The 24,641-nt window shown below is 42.3% G+C and overlaps 1 protein-coding gene across 1 annotated transcript in view; it reads left to right on the forward strand.

The window, feature by feature from the left end:
* UST (uronyl 2-sulfotransferase) overlaps positions 1-24,641 on the forward strand; it is a 301,747-nt gene that overhangs the window by 109,219 nt on the left and 167,887 nt on the right. The window contains exon 2 of the mRNA XM_043888418.1: positions 14,271-14,314. Coding sequence (XP_043744353.1) covers positions 14,271-14,314 — 44 coding nt within the window. The remainder of the gene's footprint in view (positions 1-14,270; positions 14,315-24,641) is intronic.

Below are 24,641 nucleotides of genomic sequence, written 5' to 3' on the forward strand. Positions count from 1 at the left end.
TGGGAGTAGGAGGACAAAGGATGAGCTGGTTGGATGGCACCACCCACTCCATGGATGTGAGTTGGAGCAAGCTCTGGGAGTGGGTGATGGACCAGGAAGACTGGTGCTGCAGTCCACGGGGCCGCAAAGAGCAGGGCGGGATTTAGCGACTAAACTACTGCCACCACCTCCATGCAGGCAGAAGAGCCAGGAGTGTGTGCTGGGTCTGAGTGGAAAGAGAAGTCTTCAGAGGGCTGTAGAAGTGGATGGGTCTAGCTCCACGCTGGCCCCACGTTGTTTAACTGCCCCCTCTCCGGAAGGTTTTTTGACCTCTCTGAGGGTTTGTTTCCTCATCTACAAGATGAGAAAACAGTATCTACCTGCAGATGGAAGGACAGAGCTATATGTAATGATTTTCCTGATGCACAATCCTTGATTGACACGTAATAAATATTCATACCTTTCCCTACCTTTCTGTACCTCAGGAAAGGATCAATTCTCTGCTACCTAAAAATCCATTTTCCAATGCTTTATATTTCTATTAAGCTAGTATCATCTAACTCTCTATTTCTAACCTTTATCGTCAGGCTTTCATTAGCATATTCAATTTTTCCTGTTATTTATAACCCTACCTTATTATTCTTATAATCCTCACAAAGTTATTTTTGCTCTGGTGCCTCTTTGCACTGTCAAGAAATATATTTTCTCCATTGCTGAGTGATTTCTTCAATTATTCTCAGTTATGTGTAAAGCATTCACATACCTTCTTATGATTTATCTTTTTATGGCCCCCACAGAGCATTAATTGTTTTTTAGGTTTGTAATGGCTTTGCTCACTGAGTCTGAAGTGTTCAAGGCCTCTAGACCAACCACAGCCTGGTTCTTATTGTTGCCTGGACTAGGGCTTCACTTGTAAAACCTTAGCTCCAAAATCCCAACAGGAACCCTTCAGTTCTCCTGTGTGCTGTGCTTAGTCACTCGGTCGTGTCTGACTCTTTGCAACCCCATGGACTGTAGCCCGCCAGGCTTCTCTGTCCATGGGATTCTCCAGGCAAGAATACTGGAGTGGGTTGCCATGCCCTCCTCTAGGGGATCTTCCAACGAGGGATTGAACCCAGGTCTTCTACATTGCAGGCGGATTCTTTACCATCTGAGCCACCAGGGAAGCCCAAGAATACTGGAGTTCATAGCCTATCCCTTCTCCAGGGGACCTTCTCAACTCAGGAATTGAACCAGGGTCTCCTACATTGCAGGTGGATTCTTTACCAGCTGAGCTACCAGAGAAACTCTTAATTCTCCTATACAGAACTCTAATTTCAATCTTTTGTCTTGAAACTAAACTATCTCATCCTTTTATAGCCCAGTTCCTACCATTTCAGTGGGCTTGAATCAGGACATGTGTGCCTAGCATTCACAACAGAGAAAAATCCATGATGCTTATGTCATTCGCTTGGCATAAAGTGACTCTGAAAAGAAAAACACATTTTGCATTAAACAGCTTTCCCCATTCCTACCTTTCTTTCAGGCAGGGTTGAAGTTATACATGCATTTAAAAAAAAAAAAACATTTCATGTATCAAATTCTGTGCTTTCTGGAAAGAGTTGTGTCCATGTTAAAATGTCGTCCTGATGTCATCAATATATCTGTTCTTAATATTATTCACACTTACTCAAATGATTGAAATCTACATGATAAAGAAAATGATTTTTGAACCATGAGCAGTTTCATTTGCTCATTGTGTGAGGGGTCTTCAAGGGCTTACGAGGGGGTTCAGTGGTAAAGAATCCTCCAGCCAATGCTGGAGATATCAGAGATGCATATTTGATGCCTGGGTCCAAAAGATACCCTGGAGGAGGGCATGGCAACCCACTCAAGTATTCTTGCCTAGAGAATCCCATGAACAGAGGAGCCTGGCGGGCTACAGTCCATGGGGTCACAAAGAGTTGGACCCGACTGTGACTGAGCAGGCATCCACATAAGTGATCTTCAGGGAATCTGAGAGTTGGAAGGAGATTGAGAGGTCACCATGCATCTCCCTCCACCCAGCAAAGGCATCTTGCCCAGCAGGGCTTCAGCCCTGCCTCTGGGAGGATGCTACCCTGAGGCCCCATTCCACTTCCGACAACCCCTTAGACTAGAAGTTCTGTCTTGATCAGCTGAGTCTCCCTTTGCACCATGACAATTAAATTACTTTGGGTGGGCTTGGATTCATTTGATTGATGTTTTGTGCTGTTGGGGAAAACTTTTTTATTAAGAAGTGTTCTCCAATAAGCAAACTGATATTAAGAAGGCTTGTGTATATTTCGAATTCATGAGCATGAAAACCAGGAAACTAGGTGTTTGTTTTGCTATAAAGATGAGCTCCAATTTTCATCCAGCAGAACTCATGCTGGTCTTTGCTCCCAAGTTCTGCATCAGCCTCAACCTTCAGACTCAATCCTTCAGTGGTTCAGAAAAGCAAGTGACTCACTGTAATTTTGAAAGACTATTCATATTTCCAGATTTATGATGAATTCAAGGCAAACAGGCTTTTTAAGAAAGACTCCTCTTTCTGGGTATAAGAAAGTACTCTTCCCCAACTCATTTTGTTGAAAGACAGGATTAACTTTATTAGAAAAGAAACCGATCTACTATGTGCTAGAGAGTATTTATGACCTCCAAAACACTCTATCTTTCAGAATAATAATACAAGCATACGAATAGCCAAATTCTGCCAGGGTTTTAAAAATTACATTTTGTTCATGCCCAGGTATAACCTCCCATCATAAATCCTGGGAATTGTGGAGGAAGACAGCGACAGGCCATCCCAGTGCATAATGAGAGATGTGTATTTCAGTGCTGGACTGATGTCTATGTATGTGATTACCTGCATACGTAACGGTTTTGTTTAATGCATCACATCTTGAAATTGGCTCTGTTTTAAATATAATCATGGTGCTACTCTTTGTTGTGTGCATGCCAGGCAGTTTATACATGTAACTCTGATCCCCCTAGTCCTATGAGATGAGGTTTATTCTTTCTGCTTTTCCTGTGGGGAAAGTAAAACCCAGAAACTTCAAGTCCTAGTTCAAGGTCACATTCAGGAAGTAGATTGCCACCTTGGATTGATGTGCTTCAAAAACCCACATTCTTTCTCCTGTATTTTGTACTTTGGCTCATCTTTGGCAAAGAATATCTGATTTTTAGGCACTTATTTGTTTTTGTGGGGAGGGGTGTTTATCTGGGCCTACAGAGTAACATATAGAGGTATGCGAATCCTTTTTTATCTTCCAACATTATGGTCCCATGAACCACAAAATCTTGTCTAAATCCTATTAAATCTGATACAAAATAGAACTAGAGAGATGATAGAAAAGGGAGCGATGCTGAATTTATTGAAACTCACCCTATTTAAATAGAGACCGCCAGGCCCATGCGTTTGATTGCTAGGTAATTTTGTGAGGATTACTGCTCTGAATGACTTCAGTGGTTCCTGCTGCTCTATTAAAAATCCTCTTTTACATTTGAAGACCTAATAAACAGGAAACTATGATCTCTTCCTTGTGTTACTCGAAAGTTGATATGAAAGTATAATCCCAGATGGGATAGTTCAGTCTGCACTACAGCATCTGTGTAAGACCGACGTCCCCATGAAAACCATTTCATCCACATGCTTTCTAAATCAGCATCAGCATTTACGAGCACTCTTCGACTCTCTCATTTGTGTGCATATCATTGAGGTGCAGTTTATTTGAAACACCCTGTCGAGTGCTCTTTCATACTCTTTTCCCTACAGCATGAAAAGAATTGGCAAGTGACGAGTAATTCTCTGTCAAACATATGACTGTTTCATTTAGAATATAGAGGACACAGATGCTCATTTACCAGTGGCCTCAGGCTATGGCCCAGGAGCCCATCAAGCAGAAGACAGAACTAGCAATGAATTTTTTTTATCCATTTAAAATATGTATGTGTTGATACCAACCTCTAACAAAGTAGTGGTTCATCACTCAGCAAAAGTTATCTGTAGGACATCACCAAGGCCCACTGATGACTTTCCCATGGTGGTTCCCTACCTCATCTTCACAGAATTCTTCCATCTCGATTCTGGGTTCCACCTTCCTCCAGGCTCACAGCGGTGTTATTTTTGCACACACAGCAGTTGCAGAAAACTCTTCCATCTGTCCACTGTCCCACTGCATGGAGCCCTAAGGTAGTATGGACTGGAATTCCTTCAAGCTTGAACCCAAGTTCAAGTCCAGCTCTGCCACCTCTACACACATGACCTTGGGCTCAGGTCTTCTCTGTGGAAAGGGACCCTCACTGTCCTGCTGATCTCTCAGGGTTGATGGAGGTGGGAGCTGCTGAAAAAGCAGGTCTTTTCAGGTGTGCCCCAAAGCCCTTGGAATCTTTGCACAAAGTTCCTTTTGCTTCTTAAATGAGACTTTATCTTTCTGATCTTTATTTCAAGGTCATAGAATATCCTTAACTTGGACTCATCGCCCTCTTTGACTGCACTCCTCTTCCTTGAGTTAAGGAAACTCTGTTATTCCTTCTCATTCTGCCCTGTACTTCACTCCTTACAAGAGTCATCACAAACAACTGAAGATTTCTTTTGTAATCATTTGTTTAATGTCTGTCATTCATTTTTATTGCAGACTTCAGAGAGCCAGTGCCATGGATTGTTTATATCCTCCTATACATATTGAAACCCTATACATTTATATACTCCTATACATATTGTATACGAATTGAAGCCCTGTGCCTAATTTGATGGCATTTGGAGATGGGGATTTCATGTGGTAATCAGGTTTAGATGAGGTCATGAAGATGGGGCCCCCATGATGGGAGTAGTGCCCTAATTTGAAGAGGAAAAGACCAGAACCCTGTCTCTCCACCACGTGAGGCCACAGCAGGAAACACAGCCATCTGCAAGTCAGGAGGAACCCTAGACCACGATGGACCCTGATCTTAAACTTCTAGCCTCCAGAACTGTCAGAGATAAATGTTTGTTGTTTAAGCCATCCAGTCTGTAGTAATTTACTATAGCAGGCCTGAACTAAGACAGGCAGGGTTCATATCTTTTTACTCAGGCCTGCACCACTATGCATAGTGCCTGGCATGAAGCAAGCACTTGATAAATGTTTGATGGATGAATCTGTGAGTGTCCTGGTGCATGTTGCTCAGAAACATGAGCAACTCCGTCATCTCCAGTCCACGCCATCCCTGAGAAGCCCAAGACTGATCAGCCTGAGATCCCCTGAGAGCTAACAGGCCAGTATTTCACAGTACCTGTGTCTCCCAGACTGGAATCTCTGAGCCAGGTAGGGAGGGTGTGGTGAGCAAAAGAGCTTCAGAATCAGACAGCTGGACTCAGATCCAGGACCTCCTGCTGATGAGCTGTTCGAGGTGATGCAGGTCACTTCACCTCCTCCATCTGCGTTCTCTGCTGTAAAATGGGGATGACAGTAGTTCTTGCCTCAGAGGTTGTCATAGGAACAAAGTGGGATGAGGTCTTTTGAGTGTTTAGCACAGACCCCAGGTCAGCATTGATGTGAACCATCAATGATGATATGAAAGGTACAGATTGTTTTGGCCTTGTTCTGTTTCTCCCAGGGTAGTTGTCTTTGTCCTGCTCATCTTCCACTACATTCTTTAGGGGCTCTTTATGCAGTAAGTGAATGATGGAAAGTGTCCATCCTCATGGTGGCTAGGTCCTGGAAGAAGATTATCTGACTCTCATTAGAACCTTGGAGTGTGCAGGGCTGGGCTGCTTTCCCAGTGGGTGTGTTATAGTCACAGAGGTGGGAGCAGCTGACTGTAGTCATTACTTTGGGAGGAAAATCTAATGGAATGAAACAGAAACCTAAATGATTCCATCTCTCTTTTATACTTTATTACTGCCTGCATAATACAATTATGATGAATCCCTGAGCTAATTCAGCAATAATTCATATTTATATTTAGGTAGTTATCATCACAATACTACACTGATCATTTGATTCCAAAAGTAATTTCCTTCTACAAAGGTACCTTTGACATCCTATAATGTATATTAAGATTTAATGGGGGGATAAACAAGGCAGTAGACTTGATGTATTAAAAAACAAGGCAGTGATTTTGAGCCTGAAATACACAGAGAAAAGCATTCATTTGCTTTTAAAATTAATTAGAAATGAAAGCCACTTTCTAAATCATAACTGATAACAATTTGTATTTTTTTTCAGGGTCTGGAATGCTCATTTTTATCATTTAAGCTTAAGGTATTTGTAGGGTTTTTTTTTTTTTTTTTTGCTTAACTGGTTGGGGTGAACATTCAGGATTTTTTTAAAGGTATTTAATATTTTTGTAAATGTATTTAAGTATTTTTAGTTCATAAAGCCATTTGTTTTAATTTAGTGGAAAATAATTTTATTAGAGCTTAAATAAAGTTGTGCAAGCAACGCTCCTCCATTACAGGGTCTTTGGGACTGTGTTAATTATAAGAAATGGAGCTATTGGAGACTATTACCGAGCACACAAACTCCTCATTGTTAAGCATGGCTGGTGCGTGCTGACAGCTGCCTCTTAGGGAAATGTAACCCATGGTTAACGGTGGAAAGTGTGGCATTAGCATAAGTTTTTGGCAAGGAATGAGCTGGGGCTGCAGCACTGCCTTCCACCCCGACTCTTTCATTACTGTATCTTATCAGAGGCCCAGACTCTAGGGGGGAGATGAAGCCATGTGATTGTGCTGTAGGTAACCAAAATCCTGTGTGAAATGCCCATGTTTAAATAAAAAAAGAAAGGATTTCAATTGCTTAGGATAATGATTTTAAAAGGGTCCCTGGAAGAAAGACTCTGAAAAGAATTGCTGGTGTTTGAACAAAATTGACACCATGTAGAGGCGGCTTTTTTTTTTGACATTGACATGAATGCATGTTATGGTTTCTATAAGAGGAATTAGAATTTAAACAGTTTTATTCTGCAGGGACCAATTCAGACAAAAATAGATCTGCTAATGCAAGACTTAGAGTCAAGAATAAATTACATCCCCTGAAGGTTCTCTAAGTTCATTTGCACATTACTAAAGGTACTTCAAACAGTTGGGAATGAATTTTTGTATATTTCAGAGAACATATCAAGCCAGTGTTGAAAAGGAATAGGAAATATCAAATAGTAACTAGTGGGAAAAAAGCTGCTTGCCAATTTGGGAGGTGCAAGAGACACAGGTTCGATCCCTGGGTTGGGAAGATCACCTGGAGGAGGAAAACGGCAACCCGCTCCAGTATTCTTGCCTGAAAAATTCTATGGACAAGAGGAGCCTGGCGGGCTATAGTTGGAGTCAAAAGAGCCAGACACAACTGAGCACACGTTTTATAATAATGTTCGTTCTTGATAGGAATAAACTACTCCCTTGGCCGAGGATTCTTTTTGCTTTTGTCAATAATAAGTAATATTATAAGCTTGAATATGAATGATACAATTGGTTGATATAAGATAAGGAAGTGGCTTCCATTCACTGAGCACTTACTATGTGCCAGGCAGGTGCTATGCTTAATGCTTTATACACATCTTGTTTCTCTATCATAAAAACCCTATTACTTAGGTGCTATTCTGTCCTTAGTTGCAAATAGGGACATTAATCCTCAGGGGAATTGAGTGTTATTTCCAAGGTAACTCTGTCAGTAAGGGGTAAGACTTGCCATTTGAACCCAGGTCTCTTTGTTCTGGCGCCTGCAGGACTTCCTCGGCCATCCCTGGGCTTCCGTTCCTGTTACCAGTGACAGTCGCTTCTATGAGCAGTGTCTTCCTGAATGTATTAAACAATTCCCCTGGGGCTCCTTTCCATTCTCCCTCTTACATAGGAGCGACTGTTGCTATTTAAAGCAGAGGGCACAGTGACAATTCTGTTCAATAGTCCTTCAGTGTTGGTGCTTCTGGCAGTTTCTCTGTCTGGCTGTGTTGGTCTCTTTTGGGTTCACGTGGATGTGGCAGGGAGCTCTTCTGTGTCAGCCAGGTCCCCTCACCTCCGCTCCAACTCCAGGACCCCAGCCTGGAAAGACAGGTAGCCTCAATGGGATGAGTGTCTTTGCTTCAGATTTTCCAGAGGCATTTTCCTTCCAGATCTTTGTGGGCCCTTAAAGCCTGTGTACGGATCAAGCATCAGTATCTCTAGGACTGATGGAACGGCCCCTGTTGGTTTAAGTCAAGTGCAGTCTGGGGTTGCTCTGGGCAGAAGGAGGATTATGCCTTTATCTCCCTTTCTACTGTGAAATAGGAGGGTCAGCAGAATGATACAGGTGAATAGGAACATATCTGTGCAGGAACAAATATGTTCTGAAAGTATAAGCTCAGAAGATTATTCTTCAGAAGATTTGTGGAGTCCCAGAAAGGTCTGGGGGCAACCCATGTGGTTTAAAGGGTAATCTCTGTGCCCAGAGGTGCCATGTGCCAGCCGACTTCCAGGCAGCCCATGAGCCCACCTGGCCCCTTGGAGCTGGTGCTAACTGGAACTCCCTGGTCAGCCCTCCTGTGATCATCTGCCTTCCCTCTGGGTTCTCCTTTGGCATGAAATTCATGTTGTGTGGGGCTTCCCAGGTGGTTCAGTGGTAAAGAATCCACCTGCCAATGCAGGAGACTCAGGTTCAATCCCTGGGTCAGAAAGATCCCCTGAAGAAGGAAATGCCAAGCCACTCCACTGTTCTTACTGGGAGAATTCCATGGATAGTGAAGCCTGGTGGGCTACAGTCCATGGGGTCGCAAAGAGTCGGACACAACTGAGCGACTGAGCATGCGTGCATGTTGTAGAATCTCTCCCCAGAAATGATAGAGGGGACTCATGATTAAGATCTCCCTGAATAAGATCATCGATCTTTTATTTCTGAAAATGAGATTCAGCCTGAATGAGGAACTCTCATCTCTGTTTTGTAGCTCAGTGATTCTCAATCCTAGCCCAGATATTAGAATTATCTGGAGAACTTGAAAATACCAATTGCCAAATGACTTGTCCCCAAATAATTAAATTGGAATAGTTGAGGATGGTGCCTGGCATCAATATTCCTTAAAAATTATTGCAGTGGAATGTGCGCTGGGGGTTGAAGACTACTAAGTGGGAGGATGGAGAGGCAGCGAGGTGTCTTGCACTGGTGCTGGTACTCAGTACAGCTTGTATTGCTGCAGCTTACTAGGTGCTTAGTATGTACAAGTTTTGTTCTAGGCATTTTCATAGAATGAGACTACCCTCATGTACTCCTTACAGTGAACTGTAAGCTTGTTTTGTTTCTATAGATGCGTATATGGAAAACTTTGAGGAGGTAAAGCAGTTTATTCAGAGTGGAATGGCACTTTTTGGAGATATTCTCTATTATGAAAGTGTGACTTAACCTGCTCATCTAGGTGCACTCTATCTGGTTTTTCATAGCATTGTTCTAGTAAGTGCACAATCAGTAACTCCTTGGTATTTGGAGTTAACACCTTTGCACATAACACACATGGTCTTTCATTTATATTAACAATATCAACAATCTTGCTGGGACGTCTCCACCAGGAAAAGCTAGGTACTCGGGGTGAGGTGTAGAATGTGTTCTCACTTGACTGGTCCAAAAGTCTGAGATCACTTGTTCTAGTGAGGGCATTTCTAAAACCGTGAAACCACCAGTAGTTTGTTGTCAGTGGTTTTGATATATAGCTCAATCAGTTTTAAGAGCCACAAACCCACTACCAACATCAAGATTGTTGTTGTTCAGTTGCTAAGTCGCGTCCGACTCTTTGCGACCCCATGGACTGCAGCATGCCAGGCTTCCCTGTCCTTCACTGAATATCTCCTGAATTTGCTCAAATTCATGTCCATTGGGTCAGCGATGCTATCTAACCATCTCATCCTCTGCCACCTCCTTCTCCTTTTACCTTTAGTCTTTCCCAGCAACAGGGTCTTTTCCAACGAGTCGGCTCTTCACATCAAGCAGCCAGAGTATTGGAGTTTCAGCTTCAACATCAGTCCTTCCAACGAATATTCAGGGTTGACTTCCTTTAGGATTGACTGGTTTGACCTCCTTACTATCCAAGGGATTCTCAAGAGTCTTCTCCAACACCACAGTTCAAAAGCATCAATTCTTCAGCACTCAGCCATTTTTATGGACCTAGACCAGCAAATAGAGTTCAGAGGGCTGAAGTGTTGCTTCTTCTCAGTAGCCACCTGCTTCCTCCACCGACCTGAGCAGACTCCACAATCTTGACTTTCTGTAAGAAGTTTATCCATATGCCAGCCCGAGCATGTGACTTCTTGGCAGTTAGGAGATAGGTCCTTCTGAAAGTTTGACTGATGGTAGGAGTGGAAACATGTGGGGTATATACCTTTCTTTCTTTCCCTAACTTGACCACATACTGTAATCTTTGATCCCCAAAGGAAGGCCTTGAAACCCAAAAAGGAGGCTGAAATCAGAGCTCTGAAAGTGTGGGTTAAGTTCTGGAAAGAAATGAAATGATACACCCCTACAGGACTCCAAAGATTACTTGGATTGGAGACTGGGATATTGACAGTGGGCGTTTACAGGGCAGTGGAGGTGGGTGACAGGTAAGCATTTGTCCTCTGTCCTGGCCCCAGACCCTCATCTGCCTTCCTCACCATTTCTTTTCTATTTGTGTTGTGAGCTCTAAGCTCAGAGGCCCCAGGGCTGGCGTCTGCCCTACCTCTTCCACCACTTGACACCCTCCATAGAACCCTCTCTAAGACAGAGCAGCAAGAAGCCTCTTTGATGCCAGGGAGCCTGTTTAGGGAAGCGCGTTTTGGTAATAGCACTCATCCTTTGATCTCCACAGCCTACAAGTTACCAACTTCAGGTTTGAAAATTCTGACAATCTTGTTTATTTTGCACTCTGAAAGCATAAGATCCTAGGATGAAAAGCTCTACCTTAAACACAAAAAAATAATAATACTTATACCCTAGGAGGATAAAAACTTGCTGTCTCCAGCTAAAGAGATATTTTTTATTCATGTAGCTTTTCATTTCCTTTTCCATACCTCTGTTACAAGTACATGGCCCTTGGAACCTCTGTGTTCTAATAAAGCACAGGAACGTAGGTGTAGATGGAAGCTCGGGGGGCCGCTGGCAGTGGGAACAATGAGGTCCATGGATCAGTGCCAGCCCTGGTCAGCCTTGGTCCTTTCTTTATGCAGAAGAAGTGATGTCTTATGATGAGGGAGGGAGGGAGGGAAGGATGGAGGAAGAGAGAGAGGGAAAAAAGATGAGCTGACAAAACAGGGACATTTGACCTGAGCCTGAGCAAAGGGGGTGGACAAGAGCTTTTTCTGGTAGAGGAAGGAGACAGTTCAAAAGGTCCCTAGCTGTCAACAGATTCCTGCATCCTGGAGCAGGGAAAAGGCTTTGTGCTGGTGGCAAGTGTGGCAGGAGACAGGGCCTGAGTCATGTAGGGTTAGAGACCATAGTACGGAATTGATTATTTTGTTCTTAGAGAAATAGATTTTAAGCAGAGGGCTAACATGGCCAGATTAATAAGGTTAGAAGATCCCTCTGGTTGCTGAGTGGTAGGGGAGAAAATTGACATTCAGTGAAGAGAAGGCCCGTCCCTCTCTGGTGGCCCAGAGGGGTTGGTGAGAAGTGGTCTGACTTTAATAACATTTTGAAAGCGGAGCCAACAGGGCTTGAAAATGGGTTGGTATGGATGGGAGAAGGGAAAGAGATGGATCAAAGCTGACAAAGGCTTTGAAGCCTGTTTTGGAAGGAATGTGTTGTGTAGCCAGGTATAGAAGACAGGAGAAATAGCGATTTGGGGGACATAATAGAAGCAAGTAAAGAGTTCTGTTGGGACTTGCCTGGTGATTCAGTGGTTAAGAATCCACCTTGCAATGCAGGGACTTGGGTTTGAACCCTGATCAGGGTTCTCACATGCAGGCGAGTGTCTAAGCCCAAGCGCTGCAACTACTGAGCCCCTGTGCCGCTGCTAGAGAGCCTGTGCCCCGCAACAAAAGATCCCACACGATGCAAGGGAGTCTGCGAACCACAACTGAGACCTGACCCAGCCAAATAAACAAATGATTAATTAACTTAATTAATTAGTAAAAAGTTTTGTTTGGACGGTGAGGTGTGAAATGCCTATAGACATCCAGGCTGAGGTGCTAAAGAGTCGGTGGAGAATGTATGGCAAAAACCACTACAATATTGTAAAATAATTAGCCTCCAACTAATAAAAATAAATAAAAAAAATAATAAAAACTGGAAAAAAAAGAAAAAATAAATAAAATAAAAAAAGAGTCTGTGGATATGCATGTCTGGAATCCAAGGTAGCAGTCAGGCATTGAGATCATTCATTTCAGGCGTTCCTGGGCACTTTGGTTTTTATGGAGACTTTCCATATTTTAGAAGCGTTTGGCAGTTGGGCTCCCTTTGATTCCTGGGATGAACACCTGGAGAAGATGCTGGAACGTGTTGGGATTCCTCACATTCCCCCTGGGGAAAACACGTTTACATGATGAGCAGGCAAGACCCTCTGTGACTGTCCTGACCACTTATGGTGGAGTCCCTCTGAGTATGTTGCTAGACTGAGGCAACCATTTTTCTGTATTCTTTTCTGCACGTCTTCTTTCCTAAGTCAGGTGTGTATATATAGATCAACTTCCTATTCAAGTATGTTCCCCATGGAGTGTTGCACAATAATTAAGATCTAGCAAATTATGAATCCTGTTCACATTTCAAAGTTTCCTGAAAGTAACCCAGTCACAAGCATTCCAGGTGTTTGTGTGTGAGTATCATATACATGAAAATTTGACCCCACTGTCCTTCTGCCCTATACAAACAGCCAGTTAGATTACAGTCATTGTACACATCACATAGATGGTAAATCAGAAGACTGAGAAGAAACAGGAGTTGGATAATGCCTCAGAAAGGGGGCGGAAAATCTATAAGCCAAACACCACTTATTTATTACGTTTAGATAAATTTCCCCACTTGAACTGTCCCTAGCTTAAACTCTGCTTCCCCTTATTATTCCTACTTTTTAAGTTCCTTTTGCCATCTCCTGAAAAAAAGCACCTTTTATTGACCTTATTCCGTAATCTACTGTCGTCTTTAAGTCTTCTGGAATTTTGAATGTTTCCTATGTTTTGCTCTGTTAGAAAGTCTGGTCAACTTCACTTTGCTTCTAAACTCACCACATCACCAGCTCCCTACACAATCAAGCAAGGTGCCAGCTGGTAACACTGGTGGTGCCCAGGCTGTGCAAAAGCAGGGGACAGCAACACTCCAGGTGGGCTTTTCAGATGAGCAGATGCCGAGCACCTTCTGGAAAAACCAGTCTCCCTTCCTCTCTGCAGCTTAACAGCTGTGGGACTGTGAGCAAGTTATTGGATTTCTCCAGGCCTCTGTTCTCTTCTCAATAAATGGGGATCATTCTAACCCTCCTGTGATATTTGAATGAAGTGAATGAGTACCTATAAAACACTTAGTGGAGTACCTGCTACCCAGAAGGAACTCATTAAGCTTTAGTTCTTATCAGAACCCCCCTGAGTCTTTATCTCTCAGGAAACAATAACCACACACTCTGAAAACACACACATACCACTAAGTGACTATTAGTGAAGACAAATCAAGCTTCAGAAGCAAGCTAGACTGAAAAGATGAAGGGAAATTGATAATCAAGACAAAGTAGAGAAACAATGCAGTGGTTCTCCAAGTGTGGTTTCCGGACCCGCAGCATCACTTGGGAGCTTGGTAGAAATGTAGATTCTCAGAGCTACTGCAGCGCTAGTGGTAAAGAACCCACCTGCTAATGCAGGAGACAAGAGAGATGTGGGTTTGATCCCTCGGTTGGGAAGATTGCCTGGAGGAGGGCATGGCAACCCGCTCCTGGAGAAATCCCGTGGACAGAGGAGCCTGGCAGGCTACAATCCATAGGATCACAAAGAGTTGGACACGACTAAAGCGAGTTAGCATAGGCACTGAATCAGAGCTCTGAGGGTGGGGTCGGGCAGTCTCAGTGTTAGCAGCCTCTGCAGGTAATTCTGATGCGTGTTGAAGCTGGAGAACCACTGGTCTAAAGTAAACCTAGCAGATATTGGGTGGGGAATAATGGTCCATGTCTGTGTACATACACACCATGGTTGGTAGAATGTTTGTAGCTGCTGAAGCTATTAACCAAGCCTGGTAGTATCAGCAAAATCTCACCAAATTGGAGATTAATTACCCATTTTCCTTTGGTACTGTTGTCTGAATAGAAATGTAACTAAAGTACTTATTTTCCATGACTTTGCACTCAATTCATTTGGGATTGAAAACTACTAAGTCATCAACTTTTTGTTCTTTTTTTTTTTCTAGGAAATTCCACTTACTTGGATGACCATGGACCACCTCCTAGTAAGGTAAGATCTTTGCTTATGCTATAAATCACCTTTTCCTTCTCTCAGTACCTACAGCCTCCAACAACCCCAACCACATCCCTCCTGGCCCAGAATTGTGCGATAGTAGGTATGGGCGTCAAGTTCATCTTTGATTAACAATGAGTAGAAAAAGGAAGCATGCAAAGAATATAAAAATGGGTAAAAATAATGTTGGTATGTTAACATCTTTTCACCCATGTTTCTTACTTCTAGCAGGATAGAAATGAATCCCAGAATTGATGAGGCCAGGGTTCCAGATAAAGGTCCCTTGAGTGTCCCCTGAGGGAGCAGGTGGCAATGTTTATTTCGTCAGTAGCTGTAGCTATCCCAGGCAGGGGAACCTCAGGACCGAGTTCAGACTTCTGGCTGCTTCTCCTGGTTGCTGCCTCCTTTGCCTCTGTATTCTTGCTGGCCCATGATGTGGTGTCCACAACCCAGCCCCCTCGTGCCTTTAGGCCTTGGACCAGACTCATGTCTGCCCCATCCTCCATGGCCTGCCTTTCCCGGGCTACTCCGCTCAGGGTTCAGTCCCCTGGAACCAGCCTTCTCCGCCAGTGTCCTTTCAAGGCTGGCCTGGCCTGGCTGGCACAACCACGTCTGCTCTTAGAAGCAATATTGGTATGATGTCTAAGGGTCAGGACTATCCAGTGACGTGTAGTTCCCCACAACTATCTACTTTCTTAACCTCAATGAAAACCAAATATCAATCTACCGAAAAAGGAGAAAAATATAGATTCTCTTTGACCACTTAAGGTGATGTCACCAAAGTGCAGTTGTAAGTACATAGTGAGAAAATAATCAAGCACTCACCTTAGAGGAGGGAAATGCACCATAAAACTGGTCTTTGAATTTATGGGATCTGAAGAAGAACTCTACCATGTTTAAGACCACGAGCTTTGGAATAAGGTATTTCTGGGTTCATCTTGAGTTTTACTGCTATCAGCATATGACATTGAACAGATAACTTGATATGTCAAGCCTCAATTTTTTTGATGTGCAAAGTGGGTTAAAAATATGACCCACAGTAAGGGCATCTAAAAGGATTGAACAAGTTGATATACGACAAGCCCTCAGCACCTAGCATGTGATAAGCGTTAAATAAACGGTAGCTAATGTTAATTAGACTGGAATAGCATTAAGGTTGTTGATGAATGGTACAGTGATGTTTATCACAGTGGTGAATGGCTTATCACTTGGTCCACTGCATATATACTGAATGCCTGTGATGCTGCAGGCACTAGAAATACAGATATGAAACAAAACAAGAACAACGACAAGGCAGTTCCTACCCTGGAGAAACAAAGGAATGTAGAGGATTAGACACCATTTGAGAAAAAGGACTGCATCTAGCTCATCTCAGTATCCTCACATCCTTGCGTTTAGCCTCGATGCACAGAGAGGCGCATCCTGACTATTCATTAATTTTCACTGAACTGGACCACGGGATCCAGAGCTGGAATCTGAATTAGGTCTCCTGGCTCCCATCCTAGGTTCTTTCCACTCGGCCAGGATTCTCAAACTTTAGCTTGCATCAGGATTTCCTGGAGGCTTGTTAAAACACGGATTGCCAGGCCCAGACCCCTAAGTGTCTGATGCAGTAGGTTGAGGGTGGGACGTGAGAATTTGCATCTTTAACTAGCTCCTGAGCGATGGTGAATACTGCACGTCTGGGGACAAAATTTGAGATCCATTGCTCTAAAACCATGAATATCAAGAAAGTCGGTTCCCTGGACACTTTCTATTTTGTTTTTACTGCCAATAGCCTAGAGAGAGTGGCATGGCTTCTTGCATAAAGGCTATTAATTAATAATGATGACTCACCATTGTAACCTTTCTTGTGGTGAAAACATATTTTCTTTGGTCCATAACCTGCCCCAGAGGGAAAAGAAGTGGGAGTGGGGAAGGACGGTGTGGACAGCCTGCTAGGCTTCTTTACCCCTTAACTGTGTTTCTCTCCTAAGTTGGGCCAAGTGAGCCCTCCCCACCCTCAACTGCCTCCGCTCTGCAGGAAAGGGGGCTAGGTGACTCAGCATGTGGGGTCTATTAGCTGTGAGTGGCATGTCAGGCCATTACTTTGGGCTCCAGGTCTGATAAACAGGATTTTACTTGGTCAGAAGACTCAGGCCCACTTCCCATAAGCTTGCCTTCTGGAGCCCAGTCCTTGGTGACTCACCTGGAACTACTCCTTGAGCCTGTCTGGGGGCCTTGCTCTTGCCAAGCTGGCCATCTTGCCTACTTCTTTGCTAGTCTGGTGGTGCCTGGATTCTGTATTTGCTGGGCTCTCACCCCTTGATCCCATAGGGCTTTCCCTGGCTCTGCATTCTCCGCTTCCTACAACCTAATCTTCACCCCTCTCTCTTCTGCCACTCCCAACCAAGACTTAACCAAGATGTGCAGGTCATATAAGGCCATTTTAGGTCATTTTCAGAATAAATCCAGTTTTATAAACTCCACTCAAGTTTTAAAATTGTGAGTATGATCTCTTTCAGCTAGCAGAGATTATAGGTAATACAGCAGAGATTATATAATACAGATTCTTTCACTATAAGTTTATTTTCATTATCTAGGAATGGAGTAGCAAAAACCCTCTTCACTTTCTAAGCAGTAGCTGAAATAAGAAAAATGAATAAAAATAATATTGGTACATTAACATCTTTTCATCCGTGCTTATTACTTCTGGCAGGGTGGAAGTGAACCCCGGAAGTGATGAGGTCAGAGTTCAGATAAGGGTCCCTTGATTGTCCCCCGAGGTGAGGCCTCGATTATTTAAGTCTGCAGACCACTGGTGTATTCAGGGACATGGTGGTATCAGGGAATAAGAACTCACACATGTGTGGCCTCTGGAGTGAACCCCCCAGCCTGGCAGTAGGAAGCACGACTGAGTCCAGATCCACAGTTTTCATATTTGTTTAGCACTCAGAAATAACTTTTTGATGCCAAGACTGAAAGAGCTGTGATCTAGATAAAATAGGATTTTGAAACCCTGAAAATGGACTGAGGTTTACAGGCGAGTTCTCATTTTATTGCAAGTTCAGTTCCACAAGTTTCGCATTCCACAAGTAATTACCATTTAGGAATTGGGGTGTGTGCCACACAGATCATCCAGGGCCCAAAGCTTCATTCTCTCCAGTTTTTTCATAAAAAAGAACCAAATGCCTCTGACTTTTACTTGTTTTTCAAGTCCACTTTAACCTCCCAGTTTTTGATCTGTGTCATTATTCAAAGGCAGATGTTAATGTTTTCTTTTGTCGACTGCTTTTTACGACCGCTTTGTGTGTACACAGAATTTAGTGGTTTAAGGTTAGAGCCCTACTGAGACTGAACATGGAGGTTTCTGTTGAATGAACTAGGAAGATACTTTTGAGTACAAAAACAGGTGTGACACAACAGTGTAGTGTGATCCCACATCTTAAAACATGTATGCATACGTCTGTGTGTACACAGAGAGAAGCCTGGGAGGATAAAGATGTTTAGTCCGGATGGTGAGATTTTTAGGAGGTTTTTAAACTCATTTCCTTATTTTTTGTATAAATTTGAGTTCATTGAAGTGATGCTTGCTCAGTCTAAAAATTGCTTGGGGCTGGGGGAATGCCACCACCTCCACCCCACCAACCCCACCAAAGGTGGTGTGAGCTGCTGGCACTGGCAATGATAAATTCTGGAGGAGGCATATAGGATACAGATATTATTTCACATATGTTGGGTTCCCAAATCGGATAGATAAGGAGAGCTGATCTAAGCAACTCAAGAAAAATAAAATCTCTATCCATCACTGATGTCTATCATTTCTTATGTGCCAAGCACTCTGCTAGGCACTTTGCATGGAAGTTTAGTCTCTGTAAAATTTATAGGCTTCTCTGGTGGCTCCGTGGTAAAGACTCCACCTGCCAATGCAGGAGATGCAGGTTTGATCTCTGGGTTGGGAAGATCCCACATGCTGTGGAGCAACTAAAGCTGTGTGCTACAACTATTGAGTCTGTGCTCTGGAGCCCGGAACCACAACTCCTGAGCCCACGTGCCACAACTACCATAGCCTGTGTGTCCTAGAGTCCATGCTCTGCAACAAGCGAAACCATGGCAATGAGAAGCCCTCATACTGCACCTAGAGAGTAGCGTCCACTTGCCACAACTAGAAAACGCCCTTACAGCAACAGAGACTCAGCACAACCAAGAATAAATAAATAAATAAAATATTAAAAATTAGAAAGAAATCTATAGAAGGGACTTCCCTGGTGGTCCAGTGGTTAAGACTTCGCCTTCCAATGCAGGGGTTGCGGGTTTGATCCCTGATTGGGAGCTAAGATTCCACAAGCCTTGTGGCCACAAAACCAAAGCATAAAACAGAACCAATATTGTAACAAATTCAAGAAAAAACTTAAATAGTCCACATTAGAAAAAAAATCTTTAAAAAGCTCTGAAGAAGAGTAGTTCTTTAATCCTTATTTTGCAGATGAGGGAACTGGATCTTAGGGAGGCTGAAAAACTTGCCAGAGGGAAGCACTAAGGATTGAACTTGTGATTCCAGCCCAGAACTGTGTCTGTAGCTCCAGGGTTCACACTTTTAACCATTCCAAGATGAGTAATTTAATATAAAGACTAATTTTTTTACCTTATTTCTGGAGGTTTACCCTTTTATTATATATAAGTTCTCTGGCTTTTTAACTAATATGATAAACAAGCTTTAACTCTCAGTATAACAGAAAAATAAATAGTCATCACCATTTACTATCGAGTCCAATGGAACTTTTAAAAATATCAATCCACTGAATATTTCTCTTCTTTTTCCTTCCAGTCACCTTTGTATACATGCTCACCATCAGCATTTGTTCATTTACATACTGTATATAGAGTAAATTTTGGTATACAGACATTATAAAAGGTGAAAAAAGACTGTCCCATTTTCATTTAGCAAAATGGGATGGTCTAGGTTTTTTTAAGCCTTTTCTTTTGTATTGGGGTATAGTTGATTAACAATGTTGTGGTAATTTCAGGTGAATAGCAAGGGGACTCCGCCGTACATATACTTGTATCCATTCTCCCCCAAGCTCCCCTCAGGATGGTCCAGGTTCTTATTGCAAAATATCGCTTATGTGTGTTAGTTGCTCAGTCATGTCTGACTCTTTGCAACCCCATGGGCTGTAGCCGCCAGGTTCTTCTGTCCATGGAATTCTCCAGGCAAGAGTAGTAGAGTGGGTTGCTATTCCCTTCTCCAAGGGATCTTCCCGACCCAGGCATCAAACCTGGGCCTCCAGCATTGCAGGCAGATTCTTTACCATCTGAGCCACCAGGAAAGCCCAAATACTGTTTGATGAAGTCCTTACCCTTGATGACCAAGTGCGTGGGAATACCATATTTTCTTTTTGTCCTTAGAAATATGTTGTTCCCGCATAGACATTTTGCCTTGAAAGAATTAATGTAGGATATCATCATCTGAAGACTCATGGTCTGAGGGTTCACTTTCATGATCAGGTGAATTTCATCAGCATCTTCAGGGTCTTGTGTGCTGAGCTCTGACTCTGAGCATTCTTTTCTGATTTTTCTAATGCCTGGGAAACCTCTCCAACCATCGATTTTCTTCTCTTTGTCATCAGAGGCGAGAATGAAGCATTCCGAATTCTCCACTCTATTCAATGAATATTAAAAACAAACCACAAAGATGGTGTTTCCAGTCTTCTGCTAGACCTTTTGTAAAGATGATGCAACACTTTGGGCTGCACAATAAAATAAGAAGAGTGGTGCAGTAGTGACAAGTTATTTTCTTTAATGAATCGTTCTAAGCCTGCACTGTTCAGTACAGGAGCCCCTAGGTTCATATAGCAATTTAAATTAATTAAAATTCAAAATAAACATTCATTTCTTCAGTTGCCTTAGTCACATATCACATTCTTTGTAGCTATGTGCAGTTAGTGCTACTGTAGTGAACAACACAGAATAAAACATTTCAATCATCACTGAACAGTTCTAAGCTAAGTGCATTTCTAAGCTATTCCATCCTCTTCCATTTTTTTCTATTACTTTAGTCTTTTTAAAGCATACTTGGGAATAATTGATGCATAATTGGTCGGTAATTGTTTTAGGATGATGAACTAGCAAAATGTTTCAAGATATAGGGAGAGAAATCATTTGAGACCCCATAATGGGTCTTAAATTTTTAAAAGAGGCCAGCAGATCCTATTATATGGTAATTACATTATATTACATACTATATATTATTATTATCTAATTATAATTACATTATATGGACCTATTATATGATAATTGCAAGGTAGAGTGAGTTTTATTCTCTTTATTTTTTTAAGAACAAGTATATTTTCTTTGGAACATCTCTAAGAAAGAATTACAGTCAAGAAATATTAATCCATACAAGTAGTTAGAACTGCTCAAAAAAAAAAAAAATCCCCAAACCTAAAACACTAAAATGGATTCCAGGGAATCCTGATGGTTTATTGAGACTTAAGATATATTACTGACACCTGCATTTGTATACAAAAGTATTCTGACATATAATGCATATATGTTTTTTTTGTATGTAAAGTAATACGCTAGCTAGTTTAGTATTTGAGATTCTATTTTTAAATGGCTTTGTTAGAAAAGGGTTTATAATTTGTTATGCTGTAAAATCTCCAAATGAATGAAAAGTGGTAGTATTAATTAAGGTGACATTTATATGCACTTAGCAGTATCTGGCAATGAACAATTGCTCAATGAAGGTTAGTTCTTCTTACCCACCCCCCCAGAAGCGAATTTCCCTTCGTGTGCCCAGTCACTCAGTCATGTCCAACTCTTTGTGACCCTATGGACTGTACCTCACCAGGCTCCTCTGTCCATGGAATCTTCCAGGCAAGAGTACTGGAGTGGGTTGCCACTTCCTACTCTGGGGGATCTTCCTGACCCAGGGATCAAACCCACATCTCTTGCATCTCCTGCATTGGCAGGCAGATTCTTTACCACTCATGCCACCTGGGAAGCCCTAATTTCCCCTTTATTGTTGTTGTTCAGTTGTGCAGTCATGTCTGACTCTTTGTGACCTCATGGACTGCAACACACCAGGCTTCCTTGTCCTTCACGATCTTCTGGAGTTTGTGCAAACCCATGTCCATTGAGTCAGTGATGCCATCCAACCATCTCATCCTCTGTCACCCCCTTCACCTCCTGCCTTCAATCTTTCCCAGCATCAGGGTTTCCCTTTAGTATCAATTAATTAATGAGTGACTACTTTGTGCTGGGAATCAGGAAGATGTGATAAAAACGGAAGATAATCCCCTGCTATATTATATGTTATTAACATAATCTAGTTGTGTCTTAAGATTTCAAGGAACTGAAGATGATGAGAGAACATGCTTCTGTGGGATGTATCCGTCAGTCTAAATGATCCTGTGCAGACAACCATTCATTCATTCAGGCATGTACTGTGCACCAGATTTGTGCTGGACTCTGTGCTAGGTACTGAGGCCATCAGGCATAGTCCCTGACCTCAAGGAGTTTAGACTCAAGTGGGAAAGACAGGCTAGCACACAGACCCAATCTAATACATTAAGTAGGTGGCTAGGTGCTATGATAAGGATGAATCCAGGAGGTTCTGCCTGACCTGCCCTCCAAGTGGGAGCCCTGAAAATGGAGTAGGAAGAACAAACCAAGTCAAAGAGTCTGGTACGGACAGGGTGAGGGGGAACGGGCCTCGCAACTGGGATTTGAGGAGTGGTGTGTGGAAAATTGAGTTATGAATTGCTTTGAGGAGCTTGGCTTTGACAAGAAGGAGTAAAAGAATGACAACCAAGGAGATGGAGACCACATTGGCACAACTGTATTGTAGAAAAAAGTTATCTAGTAGGAAAAGAGGGAAGAATGACAGATTCAGTTCTGAATGGTATTACGAATTGACCTGTGTCCCTCAAAAGACATGGTGTAGTCCAAACCACAGGAATCTGGGAATTCAGTCTTTTTTGGAAATAGTCTCTTTGCAGATGCCATAACATTAAGATGAGATCATACTGGGCCTAAAAGCTATGACAAACCTAGACAGTGTATTTAAAAGCTGAGACATCACTTTGTTGACAAAGGCCCATATAGCTAAGGTTATAGTTTTTCCAGTAATCATGTATAGATATGAGAGTTGGACCATAAAGAAAGCTGAGAGTCAAAGAACTGATGCTGTGGTGCTGTGAACTGTGAACTGTGGTGCTGGAGAAGACTCTTGAACAGCAAGGAGATCAAACCAGTCAATCCTAAAGGAAATCAACCCTGAATATTCATTGGAGGAACTGATGCTGAAGCTGAAACTCCAATCTTTTGGCCACCTGATGTGAAGAGCCAACTCATTGGAAAAGACCCTGATGCTGGGAAAGATTGAGGGCAGGAGGAGAAGGGGGTGACAGAAGATGAGATGGTTGGGGATGACATCCTTGACCCAATGGACATGAGTTTGAGCAAAGTCCAGGAGATAGTGAAGGATAGGAAGCCTGGTGGGCTGCTGTCCATGGGGTTGCATAGAGTTGGACATGACTGAGTGAATGAACAACAAATCCCATGTGCCTGATGTCCTTATGAGAAGAAGGAAATTGTACACAGAGACAGAGACCAACAGGAAGAAGGCCATGTGATGATGGAGGCAAAGATTGGAGTCAAGTAGCACCAAAGATTGCTGGCAACCACCAGAATCCAGGAGAGAGACACGGAACACATTCCCCTCTGAGCCCTCAAAAAGAAGTTAGCCCTGCTGACACCTTGATTTCCAACTTCTGGCCTCTGAACTGTGAGAGAATAAATTTCTTTTGCATTAAGCTACCCAATTTGTGATACTCTGTTATGGCAGTCCTAGAAAGTAATTCAAATGGACTGAGTTTTATACCTTCAATTACCAGGATAGCATTGTGTTATATACCCTGTTAGCCATTATTTGGTTTGGGTTAATAAGCATTGAAACTATCCTTAGAAATCTATCATTGGGATAATTTAAGTGCACTTTCCAATTTTTTTCAACATTCACTTTTTCCCTAACTATCTGGCTTCACTTTTCTTGGTAATTTCTTTTTCTTTATAATTCTTCTGTCTTTTGCTATTTTATTATCCCTAATATTCTTCACAGTTTCTTTCATTTGAAATTTATATCTATTGTTCAAATTGTGTTTTTTAATACTCAAAAATCATTTTATACTTTTTATACATTTTATATTTTTCTCTGAAAAGGACATCAGCAACAATCCAATTAGGAAGATAGACTGCATATTTGTTTCGGTTTGGTTTTTCCTTTTCAATATCTCCTTTAAAATTAGAGATGTATATGCTGAAAGAAGGTGTTTTAATGTTCTCTAGTGAAGACCATGTTTTCCATTCCTTGCTTGGAGCCTCTGAAGGAAAGTCCATATCTAGTAATCATAGTAGATGAGTGATTTCCGGAAGATACTGAGAATACAGTTACTTGCAGGTGTCTTGGCCACGCATCCATCAACGTAGAGAGGGTTTCTGCATCCAAAACTCCCCTTTTCCCTGAGGGCAGGATTGCTGACCTTGATGTTCATGTACATTTGGTCACAGTCAATTTTTACTTGAAAGAGTAGAGCTAAGATTCAAGAGGAAAAGCAACTTCTTGTTTCTTTCTCTAAAACCTCAAAACTGTTTTTTTCAGGATATAGGCAGGGCCATCCACCTTGTTTTCCTCTGTCTGTGAAGTCTGCAGGAAGCACACACCTCTGGCACAAACCGGGCTGTGTGCGGGGCCTGCCTCGTACGCCTGCTTCCGTGTCCGTGGTTCCTGAAGCTACGACTATTGAGAAGAGACCCCCATTTTATCCTGCTGTGGTGTCAGATGTGGTCAAAGACCCACATTATCTGGATTTCTTTCAGGGAAAAGTTGGCATCCTCTCAGAAGCTTATATCTTTTTATTATTATCTAAGGCAGAAACAATGAAGTATCTAGAGAGTCATTCTTATATGATAAAATATTCCAAACAAACACAAAAAATTAGACAAATAATACATCCGTGCCCAATATACCCAATGTACCCACCCCATATGTTCAAAACACATTACTATTTCAACTTGCCAGTTCTCATTCTGACTTTCATATTCACTCTTGGTGACTAGGAGGAGGAACATGGATTTTGCCATCGGACCTCGGTTCAAATTCTGGCTGTGTAACTAGTTATCCTACAAGAAGTACTTTACCTCTTTAAACTTCCGTTTTCTATTTCTAAAAGAAAATAGTCGTAATATATAGCCACCTCTTTGAACTGTGAGGCTTAAATGTGACAAATGGAAAGCAGTCAGCATGATGCCAGACACAGGAAAGCTGCCAGGATTGGTCTTTCCT

The sequence above is a fragment of the Cervus elaphus genome, chromosome 26 (assembly GCF_910594005.1).
Source record: "Cervus elaphus chromosome 26, mCerEla1.1, whole genome shotgun sequence".
Lineage (NCBI taxonomy): Eukaryota > Metazoa > Chordata > Mammalia > Artiodactyla > Cervidae > Cervus > Cervus elaphus.